This window comes from Paramormyrops kingsleyae, chromosome 7 (genome assembly GCF_048594095.1).
Source record: "Paramormyrops kingsleyae isolate MSU_618 chromosome 7, PKINGS_0.4, whole genome shotgun sequence".
NCBI classification, from domain to species: Eukaryota; Metazoa; Chordata; class Actinopteri; order Osteoglossiformes; family Mormyridae; genus Paramormyrops; species Paramormyrops kingsleyae.
In genome coordinates this window covers 15,143,492-15,158,448 of record NC_132803.1, presented here as the reverse complement: position 1 = coordinate 15,158,448, position 14,957 = coordinate 15,143,492, and the positions used below count along the sequence as shown (strand labels likewise).

General features: G+C 43.1%; 1 protein-coding gene and 1 long non-coding RNA gene across 2 annotated transcripts; one reads left to right on the top strand and one right to left on the bottom strand.

The window, feature by feature from the left end:
• Positions 1–3,828: 3,828 nt before the first annotated feature.
• LOC111849856 (5-hydroxytryptamine receptor 7-like) lies at positions 3,829–13,464 on the top strand. The gene is made up of 2 exons (XM_023823120.2): positions 3,829–4,742; positions 12,732–13,464. The coding sequence occupies exons 1-2, from the start codon at positions 4,297–4,299 to the stop codon at positions 13,462–13,464; spliced, it is 1,179 nt and encodes a 392-aa protein (XP_023678888.2). The 5' UTR covers positions 3,829–4,296.
• LOC140592104 (uncharacterized) lies at positions 5,613–9,464 on the bottom strand. Its single transcript, XR_011992371.1, has 3 exons — positions 9,389–9,464; positions 8,887–8,983; positions 5,613–6,541 (listed from the first exon to the last, which is right to left on the bottom strand). It is a non-coding gene; the product is annotated as an uncharacterized lncRNA (long non-coding RNA).
• Positions 13,465–14,957: the final 1,493 nt, after the last annotated feature.

Here is a 14,957-nt window from a genome sequence, read left to right as displayed (position 1 = left end):
TCGCAGCTCCACGAGGGACAGGAGGAGGCCAAGCAGCTTCTCGGGAACCGTCCAGATGGCACTTAATTAAGCCAAGAACCTCGGCTTCATGAAGGTGCCTGGACTGGGTCATTCGGACCTCATTCACTGCCACATAGGCCATCTGGCTGTCACAGGTCACATTATCTGATGTGTTTTTCTCCATGCTTTTTAGGACACAGCATCAGTGGAAATATGGCTAAATATGTAAGTTGCTTAAAGTGTTGTTGTGTTGCTTCCTAGGCCCAGTTCCACCCCCAGGGGGATCTCTGCCCCCTGGCCGAGCTCTGGCCTTGACCATGCCCCACACTCGGTCAGTGCTACCATTCTGACCAGGGTGAAAACATGCCACAGCCACAAATAGGGTCATTCTGTGGGCGGCCAGCATGGAGCCTCAGTCTGCAGGGCCTCCGAATCCTTCAAGCAGATGCTATATCAGTGGGGGGGGGGGGGGGGGGGGGCACAGATTGGGCCTCCACACCATCACCTCTCATCTGCTTCAAAACATCACACAAGCAAAATGGAAGCACACAGAGGTGAGAGTGAAGTGTGGGGTCAGACATCTGTCTGGTACGGTTGGGGTTAAGGGACTAGCTCAATGGCCCCACAGAGATATTATCTCTGTCGGACAGCGTATTTGAGTCGGAGACCTTCCGTTCATGGTGTGAAGCAACAGTGCTACCCACTGCCACCGTGCCACACCAAATTGAGTGAGTATGCTATACAACTTTACATTACTGCTTTGCTCTACATCAGGGGTTTCCAGCTCCAGGCCCGGAGAGCCTCAGCCCTGCACATTTTCGGATTCCTCTCATTAAACACACCTGATTCTACTTCTCTGCTAATTACCCCCCTATTGCTTTAGTTGAATCAGGTGTGGAGGAACAGGGAGAACTAAGCTATGCAGGATAGTAGCTGGAGACCCCTGCTCTACATTATATGTGCAATACAAATATGCCAAAACAAAGCCAGAACATCATTGTAGCTGGAATGGATACCTGTCAACTTATAGCTTTTCAATCTCATGGCCCTGCAATTCCAGCTCCAATGGAGGACAAAATTAAATTGCATTAATTGTTCACTAACCAACAAGGAACACTGGCAAGAAAATGAGTTTACCTTGCCTAACAGCCGAACTCATGTTCTGAATGGGTAAAGGTCTTGCACGCACTGCCTCACTGGGTGGGTACAAAAAACACATCAGGGCCCACAACTATCTAATCAACTCCTAAACAGAAAGTGATCAGAAATGCATTTAAGTCTGTTAGCCTAGTAAAGCAGAAAATGTTTTGTTCCACCGAGTGTCCTTTCATCAACAGTGATGCCGTCTTGCACAAAACTTTCTATGCCACTTTTTTTAACTACATACTTTTTTGATTCATGTGGAAATGATTGTGATGATGATATATTGACAGTAAAAACACATTTTATGTGATATAAAACTCCTCCTTCTCCAGTTTTCCCCCCACAGTCCAAAAACTAGCTAAAGGTGAACTGGAGTTACCAAGTTGTCTGTTGGTGTGAATGTGTGTGTGAATGGTGTGTGAGTGTGCTCTGCGATGGGTTGGCACCCCATCCTGGGTTATTCCCTTCCTTGTGCCTGCAGCTTCTGGGATAGACTCCAGACTCCCATGACCCTGGATAGGATAAGCAGATATGGATGGATGGATGGATGGATGGATGGACTAAATGAATGTACATAATTTTTGAGGATCACATTCTAATAACAATACTTTTATTGATCCCTGTGGGAAAATTCTTTTCACCTACCCCATCCTGCTCTTCATGACACACAGACACACATGTCGGTGAGAGCCGCCTGCTGCAGCTGGGGCTTAAGCACCTTGGTCAAGGGCCCTTCTAATCATAGGCACGCAGGATTGTTCTCTACCAATATTACTTGGTATCAGTGGTTCAGCTGTTAGATAAGTTATTGTCCTAAAAAGGGTTATTTCAATTGCAATCAGTAAGGTTAGGGTAAGAGGCTGAAGAAACCTTATATAGCTTGTATTGTCGCAGCCTGTCGGACCATGCCAATTTGAACACCTCTGACCTCGTAGATTTCCATTTGCGCTCTTATCTGTGGCACTCCTGTTTGTTAGAATGCGTGTGATCATTTAACCATGGGGTGTGTCTAGCAGTTGGACAACTATTTGCCATTTCATCCAAAACTGAAAAATTGGGAAACATGCCAATTAGGGCTGCGTTGATTGAAATTAGTAACCACTGGAAAATGTTTAGGACAACAGCATCATGAATATTTTAATATTTACTATAACAATTCTGGGAAATGCAACCCCTTTGAAACCTGGTTCTGTCCATGCTATGTAAATGAAACTTGCTCAGATAGTACAATCTACCACACAGAGTGTACTGTCAAAAGCATTTTCTGATATAGTCCCCTGAGACAAAGATGCAGGGGGCAGTGTACAGTACCTGCCAGGAAATGCAACCCTTTTGAATTTCTGTCTCTGTTGATGCTACATTAATGAAACTTGCTCAGATAGTACACTTGATAGTACACAGAATGTACTATCAAAAGCATTTTCTGATATAATTTAAAAGAATGCTTTTGACAGTACACTCAATTTGGCAGAATGTACTATCTGAGCAAGTTTCCTTTATGTAGCATCAACAGAACCAGAATTCAAAGGGGGTGCATTTCCCGCCAGGTGCCCTGCTGAAAAATACTCTCAGGATCTTTCTCTCCGATGATCATATCATAATTATGTTGATAACACACACAGTGGACCTAAAGTTGTTATCTGAGCAAGCTTCACAGACTCAGTGTCAGTGCAGCTAAATTTGAAAGGGGTACATACCTTATACATAAAGATGCACCCCCCCACCAATGTTCCTGTGATGTTCTCCTACGATGCTTTTCATAAAGCTACGCAATTCACCAACATCAATAAACAGTGAGAACTCTGTAAGGTACTAATAACACAGTTACTGAGTCAGTTTCTTAAATATTATACATGTAAGATGCCGTAAAATGCACCCGCAAGTGCTGCACGTGATGTGGCAATTCAGTAATTATTATGTAATTCGTTAAATGTGTTGGTTGCTAACAGCATTTCCTGATAGAATCAAACGAGAGAATGGAAATGGATTTCCTGGCAGGTAAGCCGTCATAAAGACAAACATCTTTTTTTTGTTTAGGTATATTAATACTCTCTTCATTGTAGAGAGAAATAAATTACTAAATTATCTGTATAATAAATCATATTGTGTAATCTTTTTTGGTTAATAAAGCCAAGGACTTCCTTCTTCATAAACTAGTAAACTAATGACGAGATATAAACAACCTATGTTCTGGTTCGGGGCTCATCTACATGTCATCGCATAGTTTATCAGTTTTATATGGGTTAAATGCAGCTTTCTAACTTTAATGTCAGAATTCTGACTTTAATCTCAGAATTCTGACTTTTTTTTTTCTAAACTTAGAATTCTGAGATTAAAGTCAGAATTCTGAGAAAAAAAGTTAGAATTCTGAGATTAAAGTCAGAATTCTGACATTAAAGTCAGAATTCTGAGAAAAAAGTCAGAATTCTGACATTAAAGTCAGAATTCAAATAATATTTTCATGGTGGCCCTAATCCTCTTCCGTAGCTTTTGTGATGTGAAAGTGATAAACGTCTTCTAAATCTGTAAACGCAATATAATTTTTCTGTTGCACATGTAGATGGACGGAACTACTTATTTCCCCGCCTTCGAATCGAAGTAAAGAGCTATGCAGGGGTGCAGATTTCGGCCCAACACCTGCAATGGGTTCCGTCCATGTTAAGTGGGACGCGAAGGAGAGGCGACATGATGCAATGATCGGCTACTAACTTGTCTATTATAATTAAAAGAAGCATTACAGTCTAGTCTTTCGTTCTAACATAGTCATTCAGTTTTACTTGATGACTGGTACGCAGGCTTGCAGTCACAGCTCAGGCAAATCTTTTAATCCGTGGAAAGAATTAAACCGGGTCCTGGGGGATACTTTTGTGTTTAGTAGGCTAGTACTAATTCTGCTGAGGTTCCCGCCGGTGTGCCCCCCAGTATATCAAGGTGCTGTCTAGAATCACACCTTGAGTGGCGCTGTCAGTGAGTGTCAGTCGCTGTCAGAGCTTTGGAAGGCATACGGCCGAGTGACTGAAGCGTGCGAATGGATTGCATTTGTTTTTCCGGAAAAGCGCCTCTTCACGCAGATTCCGCCGGGTTTGTCGAAGCACTGGGGCTTTACTGCTCGCCCGAAGTTTTTTGCACCATCGCCGCGGCTTCGCTGCCGTGATGTTCACGATCCCGACGATCCAGTTCTCTTCGGAACACGGACACGAACAAATCTACGGGGACCCCACTGTCACCGCATCCGCGACCGTGGACCCCACGAGGAACCTGTCACGGGTGGAGCAGCAGATCGACTCCAGCCTTGCAGAGTTTTTCTTTATCGGGGTGGCGTTGTCGATCATCACTCTCGTCACTGTGGTGGGAAACAGCTTGGTGATAATTGCTGTCTGCGTCGTCAAGAAACTTCGGCAGCCCTCAAACTACCTTCTGGTGTCGCTGGCCGTAGCGGATCTCTCCGTGGCTCTGGGCGTCATGCCCTTTGCGATATTGACGGACCTAAAAGGAGGAAAGTGGGTTTTTGATGAGGTTTTCTGCAACATTTTCATCGGCATGGATGTCATGTGCTGCACCGCGTCCATACTTACCCTGTGTGCGATCAGCATCGACAGGTATGTCCATGCAATACATCTAAAATGCTGGACCTTTATGCATACCATATCCTTTAAACACAAACTTAGCTGTGATATTAGAATATTTTCTTTTGTGGAAAACCCTTGTATATTTTTATCATGATACATTTGTATATTTTTGTCATAATAATTATTTTCTCAGATAACGGATCCGTGTATTTGTTATGCCTGAAAATTGTATGATTGTCTACGTATACGTTAAGCAGGCGACCTTGTCCGGTGTCTGTTCAGCTATGGCGTAAAGCGTTAATTAGGTCTTTGCGTGCGTGAGCGTTTAGTTTGTCGCACTACCGCTTGCAGGCCGACTTGAACAATTCTCAGTGACTAATATAATGTAGATAAAAGAGAAAAAAATCATTGCAGTGCTGTATCTATGCAGCTCACAAGGTTGGAGATTTTAGGACTGTGAATACTCCTATGGATCTCGCTGTCATGAAACCAGAATACCGATTAATCCAACCTAGATAGAATAAAGTGATGGGCGCTGGTCCAGGCTTTACATTAGGTGTACGCTTCCGGTGCATTTCACACAGTCTGTTCTTGCGGTGCATGAAATTATGACAAAATATAACTGATAAACAGATAAACTATCAACATTTTTTAATTAAATGTTTTTAGATATGATGCTTGTTCCCTGCAGCTCTCTTATTCTGCCTTGTTTTTGTTATGGATGCTGGAAGTCCAAGCCAAGTTTCCTATTGTAGGACAATAAAGTGAATCGTGAATCTTCAATATTAAACTTTGACGGGCATACATAAGAGAAACACACAACAGTAGATTTGAAGTGAACACACTTTTATAGCCTTGTGTATTCTCGCAGTACACAAACACTATACCCTGTTTCTCAGTTGGGAAATTGTGGAAGTGCCTTTGATTGGTGAGTGCAATCTGCCAGTGATCTCCAAGTCAAGGAGGAGCATGTTCTCATGTTAGTTGACCAGTAGTACACTTGTGGTACAAAGACTGGTCTATAGCACACTTCCAAAAGCAGGGTGACCTACGCTGGTTTTGAACCCTGTAACCCATCCCGTGTAAGCAGCTGTCAGAAGACTACCAGCTAAAACTGAACTGAACTGTACTTCGAATGTCAAAGAAGTGTTTACAGTGAAATTCCTCCACTCAGCACCTACTCCTCAGCTTCCTGATATACTGTAATGTGTCCTTAGAACAAATGTGAATCCCAACACACGTTCACTTTAATTAAGAAGCTCAGGATTCACATCAGGCTTATCCCGTATAACAGTATGTGAGGTATTTAACAGCCTTGTTCTGTATAACAGCATAATATGTTCCTACAAAAGTCCCTTGCTGAAAATGGAATCATATAACTATTGTTTTTATGCCAATGGACTTGTTAAAGCCACTGGTAAATTAATAGGCCCTACTGGAAGGGCAAAGATGATAGGATCCATGCACATTGAGAGTTATCTGCTGCAAAGCTGTCACATCGTGCCAGTGAACACATCATAAGTATCTCCATTATTTTTCCAGTAGATCAAGTTCTGGTCTAAACAACTCAAACTGTTTCCTGGTAAAAAGATGACTCCAAAGCATTGTCAACCTCTTTTCCAAAGGAAGGTCATCACGTCTTTTCCCTTGTTTGGGCTAAGGTTAGGACTCTGCACTTTTGTCTGCAATATTCCAAGGATCTTCTGTAATTCAAAATATTTACTTGTCTTCTTGTCAGTGTTCGGCATTGGTTTCTCAATGAGCCATGCTGGATAAATCACAGGGCAGGGGTGACAGAGCTGATAGATGGGGTCTTGAAGGAGATGAGACTGGAAGAATATAAACATAAAAAAGAGCCAATTCAGGGGCTGAACTTCATGTATTTAGATCGGCACAAATAGTAACTGGAACAGAGTGTGGCTACTGTTTGAGTACTTCATAGAAACTAAACAAAACAGAACATGCAAGCTATTTATAAATAAGGTGCAGATACACTGAGTAATGTCACCTTTCAGTTTCCTTACCCACCCCCAAGATGTAGGGCCTCGATTTTCTTTCAGCCATTGAGACTGAAATCTTAAAGGGAGAGGTTCCCACAAACATAAAAGCAGATATAGGGGTCCAAGTTCACTGCAGTATTCTCATGATGGGTAAATTTGCCTTTAAATAATTCAAGATGGATTTTTTTCATGCAGTACATGGAAAGCCAGTGATCTTGAAAGCACTAGATGTCACGGTGACATGGTTGATGCACCTCTTCAGTGTGGCATGGAAAATGGGTAAAATAGCTCTGAATGGCTGGTGGCCCCTATTTTTAAAAAGGGGGACAAGAGGGTGTATTCCAACTGGCAATGAAATGGTTACTGGTTTCTTGGTAAACCATGGTAAAATTACAGTTAGCATTACTGTGTCAAATTTTAATGGATCGCTTGCACAAATGGTTCCGCGTTCAGCATAAGACAGCTCCTTCATTTCCCATCTTACATGTTGGTATGTGATTTTGAAATGTTTTGCACTCGTTGACTCCTCGAGCTACCAAATATAAACGTCAATGATGTTCATCATATTTGTGAGATGAGCAAAGCACCATATATGGTGCTTTTCCACTAGGATACATGAACTGACCCATACCAGAGCCATACCGCAAAAAGACACTAGTTACAGTGCAGTTCCAGCTTGCTTTGGTTTTCCACTGCAGAAGGCTCAGCTTGGTAAAGGTGTGTAGAGAGACAGTGACGCAAAACCGAAGAGATGTTTGTTTACTGTTCACACAGTGTGCATCATGATTTACTATGTGCTAATTTCCTAATTTTCTCGCACATCTGTGAGAATCACGATGTTAGCATGAAATGTTAGCGCAATTAGCATTCGCTTGTGTATACGTGCTTCCCATTCCTGTCTTACCCAGTTCTGTCATAGTACCCTATCGTTGCCGCAACTCCTGGAATTATAAAGTCCCTTTTTGGGGGGTTTTCACCATTCATGGTTGTGTTCTGGAGTTCCTCACACCTTCTCTGACCTTAGGACTTGACAATATGTTAGAAATCTCATAAGTTATGTTATACTTAGTATTTTTTGTATTGTAATGTTGCACTGTCCAGTTAATTGTCTGTAAGGCATTGTCAAGTAAGTATTTCATTGTACTTTGTACACGACAGTAAAATTTTAAAAACCATCCAACAAGCTGGAAAAGGTTTCAAATTCTATGAAATCATCATATATACAGAACAAAGGTAAAAAACTGAAGCAAGCTAAGACTACTAACGTTCTAGCTGTGTAACAATCGGAGAAGGCAGAAGTCAGTGAGTTATGAAATGGAAGCCCATTCTCAAAACCATGGTTGATTAATGCACTTTGAAAAATTTAAGTTAAATACTGTCCAGCATCAACTAAAGTTGGCAACAGTGTCTCAGACACAGGTGCACCATGCATCGTGGGTTTGGGTTGTATCAGTGAAAACATGGCGGAAGGCAGTTACAGCGCTGTGAACCATAGATGGCAACCAAGATGCGGGAGACTATCGGAACTTCTGGGATGTACAGTGAAATGTTTGCTCCGTGTCAGATGATTAAAAACTGAACCAATTCCAAATAGACTCCTCTATTGATGTGTTGTTTTTAGCGGCCCTCAGCTGGTTCCAACATTCCACTCCTCTATTCTTCCTTAACATTATTAGCCCATACATGCTAAAGTGGCACGACGTCACCACGTGTTAATTGGGCAGTTGTGCCTTTTACCACACACCTTGCATGAAGGCAGCGGCGCGTATATATGCCGATTTAGCGAATGTGTTTCACTTTTAAATGTACATACATACACAGTAAACCCTCGTGTGTTCGCAGTTCGTGATTCGCGAATTCACAGATCTGCGAAAATCTCATTGGAACTGAACTTATTTGCATCCGCGAAATCCTCAAAAAACCCTTACAGAAGTGTTTAATTTTCGTAGTAATTTATAAGTTTTCATGCTTTTAAGTGTCAAATCGGTAAGACAAATTTAATTAAGATTCTACTGTGTCTATTGCTTTAATTCACCTCCCGCTACCCCACGTCTCAGCCGCCACAGGTTTTCAGGCACCTCGACTGCGACGTGCGCATCTTCGGGCAGGGATAGCTCCTCGAGGATATCCCTCATCCGGAAAGCAAGGGCTTGCAGCAAAGGCTCCCCCCTTACCTCGGGATGCTCAAGCCAATGCAGGGCCTCATTCAGGAGACCGAGGTGTTGCTCCTCGGTCAGGGTTAGGCATCTTTGTTTGGAGTTCCGTCATCCGCTCATGTACGGCAAGGCGCGGACCGGGGAAGCAGGAGAAGGAGTTGAGGACAGGAGTAAAAAGAGTTTTAATTGGCACACGAAGGGGCATACGAGACGGGACCAGAGTGCGAATTACCCCTCCATAATTGGGGGGTACTGCCTTCATAACACTTCTATGACCATTACGGTCCGCTACCGCGTCAATACAAATAGTCGCCACCAGGATCAATGTTAAGAGTGCAAGATGCGCCAGGGGTGTTTACTAACATGTATGCAACACACGGTCATGGTCTGGACATGCGACACAATGAGAATCAATACAGAAGATCTCATTATCCTTATCCCTATCCAAAAGAACTTGGTTTTGATAACTCCCAAGAATTATCCTAGGAGAAGTATACTAGTAAAAGTAATAAGCCTATACATTTACAAACAGCCTGGTCTGGTCCAGCAGTCTGGTGTTATTCCTGCCCTCTCAGTCCCCCCAGCTCTAACAGCCTTCAGAAATACATATTTACCTATTAGGCTAATATCTGCCTTGATGATACAGTAGATCTTAAAGTACAGCCTAATTTCTAACTCACCTCTTGGTCCTGTGTGCTGTCCTCATCCTGCCATCTCCCTGCTCACTGTCCTCATCCTGCCATCTCCCTGCTCACTGTCCTGCTCACTGTCCTCATCCTGCCATCTCCCTGCTGCCTGTTCACTGTCCTGCACACTGTCCTCATCCTGCCGTCTCCCTGCTGCCTGCACACTGTCCTCATCCTGCCATCTCCCTGCTCACTGTCCTCATCCTGCCATCTCCCTGCTCACTGTCCTCATCCTGCCATCTCCCTGCTCACTGTCCTCATCCTGCCATCTCCCTGCTCACTGTCCTGCTCACTGTCCTCATCCTGCCATCTCCCTGCTGCCTGTTCACTGTCCTGCACACTGTCCTCATCCTGCCATCTCCCTGCTGCCTGTTCACTGTCCTGCACACTGTCCTCATCCTGCCATCTCCCTGCTGCCTGTTCACTGTCCTGCACACTGTCCTCATCCTGCCATCTCCCTGCTGCCTGTTCACTGTCCTGCACACTGTCCTCATCCTGCCATCTCCCTGCTGCCTGTTCACTGTCCTGCACACTGTCCTCATCCTGCCATCTCCCTGCTGCCTGTTCACTGTCCTGCACACTGTCCTCATCCTGCCATCTCCCTGCTGCCTGTTCACTGTCCTGCACACTGTCCTCATCCTGCCATCTCCCTGCTGCCTGTTCACTGTCCTGCACACTGTCCTCATCCTGCCATCTCCCTGCTGCCTGTTCACTGTCCTGCTCACTGTCCTCATCCTGCCATCTCCCTGCTGCCTGCTCACTGTCCTGCACACTGTCCTCATCCTACCAAGGTTGTGACATCACTGGAGTTGTTGTCCCTTATTTCTTCAGATTGAATGGGGCAACCTTACACATCACCACTACACCAGGTTAACGCATCTCCTACTCTGTGATATATTATCATGTATTCATTGCAGGTTTTCCTGTAGTTAAATGCCGGGACATTGTTACGTCCTTTTTGTTGTTAAAGAGAATATTGCTCCAGGTTTCAGCCAGTCTGCTTGTACAGCTTTTTAGCGTTATGTACAGATCCACTCACACAGTTTAATTTGTTATCATTTTATTAATCATTGTAACAGAATATGTGTGGTGGGCCCTTTTTAAACAAAAGGAGGCAATTCTTTATAAATAGGAACAGAAGTTCCACATTTATTTACAGTGCACTGTCAGTGACAACCAGCAGCCGCACAGACAAGGGAAATTGACGTAAATGCACAGTTACACACATTAACACGATTACGCATATAAGCCACATGGTGCAAGGCATGTTGGTAATCTGAATGGTCTGTCGTGTTGACTGGCCCTGCAGCATCACAGTATGTTGCTTGAATTACAGATTAGGGTAGTAAGGAATGGAGCATCTAATCCATTTGTTACATTGTGAGGAATCTTTTATTAAACTAAAAATATGTTGTACAATATGCTTTTAAAAAGATTTTTGTCCTTAGAATATTAACACAAAATATATAGTAATAATAGAAGTACCATTATAATGTAACTAGATTACCATCACAACACAAACACACTATTTGTTTCGTAGTCAGGCTGAGTTCACTAGCACATTTCTCATCCTATTACTACTGCGTACTCTTCACAAATTTACAAGGGCCCTGATTTGTTTAATAGAACAAGAGCATTTGTTGTTGTTCTTTCAAATAATAATTCATGATTCATGAACTCTCTGATCTGATGATGTATCTGGGGGGGGGGGGGGTTGGGTGGGAGTGAGCATTGGCCATTTTGATCTTCGAAATACGTAACCAAAGATCATTCAAAAACTCCTGAGGGAGACTCTCAAAGTACTGGTGCGCCCCCCTCCCTCCCCCGTTCGGGTTTGTGCACATCACTGTTAGAGTATTCCCAAAGGGATAGCCCAGACTGGAGTCTGAAACTCAAAGAAGTTGGAAAAATACTCTGAAAGATGGTATTTACCCTTTTATGTTTGTGGCTGTTATTAAATCTGTTCACAAGCTAAATGAGCAGAAAATATTTTATCTCTGCATTAAAGGGAAAAAATCAATGGGATGTAAATTACATGAGCGTTTGGTAATGCTTTACATTACTGCACCTTCATAATGCAATCATTATGCATTTATAGAACATTAATGAGCAGCATGTAAGTACACCTTAAGATCCTAATATACCTTAACAGCTTTAATATACATTAATAACAAACATTATAGATTTATGTGACTTAATGTTTAGTAGAATAAAATGTATATTGAATGAATGCATTATGAAAGTGCACTGAATGTTCACAGAATGCATTATAGAGGGATTATGAAGGTGCAGTTAATGTAAAACGTTACCTTATATTAAAACTGTTAAGGTATGTTAGGATCGATGTAGTATGCTTACATGCTAATTATGAATGTTCTAGCAATGCATTATTAAGGTGCACTCAATGTTCTATGAATGCATTATAAAGCCATTATGGAGGTGCAGTTTATATAAAGGGTTAACAAATATTTCGTAGACCAATTGTACATGAATTCCTTAAAAACAGGTTTACGTAAGTGATTTTAACTTTTGGGGGGAAAATCCATTGACATTTCACACTAGAGTACAGATGCTGTGGCTGGCAGGGAGACAGAGGAGAGCAGGGTTCAGGTAAAATATCCCTTAAGGGGCAAGATTTCTGCAGGGAAAAGTGGGGAAAACACAGAGTTCAGGGGAATCAGCTCTGCTCCCGAACGCCCTGCAGCATGGGCAGGGTCAGTAAGCAGCTGGCAGTCCCTTCAGGGCAGTCATCCTCCAAGCAGACTCTCCACAGGGCCAGAGAGAGCATGTGCAGCTGGCTTGCCTTTATGGCTTTAAGTTGCATTGGGGAAAACGGCAGGAAACAATCATTACCGTAGGTTTGTATGGTGTTCATCGCCCCCTGCTGGTGCATGATAGATTCCTGATTGCATCACAATGGTTTTTACAAATGAAACTTTACCCTGAGGAACCACAAAACTGACGTTCTTAATATCAGTGCTTTTCTTTCACACCTATTAAATGTGTAGTATCACACGTGTTGACAGATTAGTTGACTGGTCGCTGTTGGTTTTGGCCAGGTTTGCAAAATAAATATACTTAATATACTATAATATACTTTATTTTATTTTATCATTGTTTAAAAAAATGACCATCAGTTAATCTGGGCATCCTCCTCCTGCTATGTGTCTTGGACAGGTACCTTGGCATCACACGACCCCTGACATATCCGGCCCGGCAGAACGGACAGCTGATGGCCAAGATGATTCTGTTCGTGTGGCTGGTCTCGGCTTCTATCACCCTGCCAACCTTCTGTGGCTGGGCTCAGAATGTCCACAAGGGTGGGGTGTGTCTGATCAGCCAGGACCTCGGCTACACCATCTACTCCACGTGCTTTGCTTTCTACATCCCTCTGGTCATCATGCTCATCCTCTATTATAAGATCTTCCAGGCGGCACGCAAGAGCAGCGCCAAGCACCAGTTTGTGGCCCCCGTGCCGGTAGGTCCCTCCGACCTGAAGGAGGGCCTTAAAATGCAGACCCTGAAGGCCCCGCCCAGGGTGCCAGAAGACTGCAGCTCCCTCTCCCACCTTCTGAGACACAAGCATCACAGCGCCTCTGTCTTCTGGTGGGAACAGAAGGCGGCCACCACCCTGGGGGTGATCATGGGTGTCTTCTCTGTATGCTGGCTGCCCTTTTTCATCCTGAGTACCATGCGGCCCTTTGTCTGCAGTGCAGAGCATGACTGTGTACCCGTGCGGCTGGAACGCACGCTGCTGTGGCTCGGTTACGCCAACTCCCTCATGAACCCTCTCATCTACGCCACGTTCAACCGTGACCTGCGCAGCACCTACCTCGACTTGCTGCACTGCCGGTATCACATCAATCGGCGCCTGTCTGCCGTGGCCGTCAAAGAGGCCCTCAGGGTGTAGCCCCAGCCTGCATGGAAGGAGGTGAACAGTGCTGGCGGCGGCAGCACCGGCGAGGGAAGCTTTCACACACGCCGAGGATTTTGGGTAGTGTAGTCCTTGTGGCATGTGCGTAGAAGGCAGTACCAGATTATTATTAAAAATATTTCTGATGGGTTTTATGTGGCATGCAGCTGCCTTTTTCCATGCGTTTCTGCCTAACGAGAACACGGACCACAAATACAAGAGCAGTTTTATGTTTTTAAAGCATTTGATGTACATTAGGAGCACACATATAAAATGCAGTTCATACCAGATTTCATAATAACTGAACAAATCCTGGGTTTTGTCTTGTTTTCAGATTTACTGATAGTAATAGTAGGAAAGGGTTATAATGTGTGTTTAAACAAAGGATTTTCAGAAATACAAATATCGAAGGGTGGATTGACTTTCACTGACCAAATGTAGATCTGCACACTCTGAGTATTTGTTATTGTACTTATTGTAATATGTTAGTACACCTTAAAATTACAATTCAGTGTCCTCCAGGTCATATAATGACCATTTAAATGCAAATTTACAGGGGGAAACTGCATATATTACAACAGATTAGAACATTTCCATGCATTATTTCACACTGTCTGCACACCTGTGCTTCACGTCACCGTAACCGTGGCGACTGAAGAAGGGGGATGCCAGGCAGGCCAGCGATGACAGGGGTCCTGATGTCCCCCAAAATGCAGTGAAAATGCAGCTCATGCCATTAAACAGCCATTTCCTCTTTCAGTTCAATACCAATGAGCATAAGTATGCATACTGGATTTTGCTCTTTCTGTGCTCGTTTGCTCTTTTTGTGCACAGAAAGAGGGCCATTTTGAGCTTGCTGTCTGTATCCACACAGATTCTCTACTGTCTGAGCTTTTTGCTTGTTTTTCACATATGTATTTTAAAGGAATACCCCTTATTGGAAAAGGTGTATACATTCTTCTGATACAATTGAAGACTACAATAGAAGTTCTCAAGTTTCTGTTTATCAAGAAGAAATATAAAAGTTGCATCAAGTGGCTGGCCATAGTGTATTTTTGATATATGTATTTTAAAATATGTATTGTAAATATAAAATTGGATTTTATATTGAGAGATTACATAATTTGTATCAAAATATTTGTGTGTTCAGTATTTTTGTACTTTAGAGATACAGAAAATACTTCTCCTGAACTGTATAAGTGATGATGTCACATACGCACAAGGCCTTGTTCGGTGTGCTGGGATATATCTTAGATATTTCAGCATGTTTGTTCTTTTGTCTAGATTCATATTTGCGCTGTACCTCATTAAGCAGTGAAGAGCTGTCACTCACATGGAAGACCAGTTCAATCTGTGTTCTGGTGAAGGAAGAGATCAAACAGGACGACGTACCATGGAAATTTGTGAAATGTCTTTTTAAAATACAAAATACTGTAGCTTATTTTTATACATTGTGTTGTTGCTGTATTTTGTACTTTATTTCAATACTC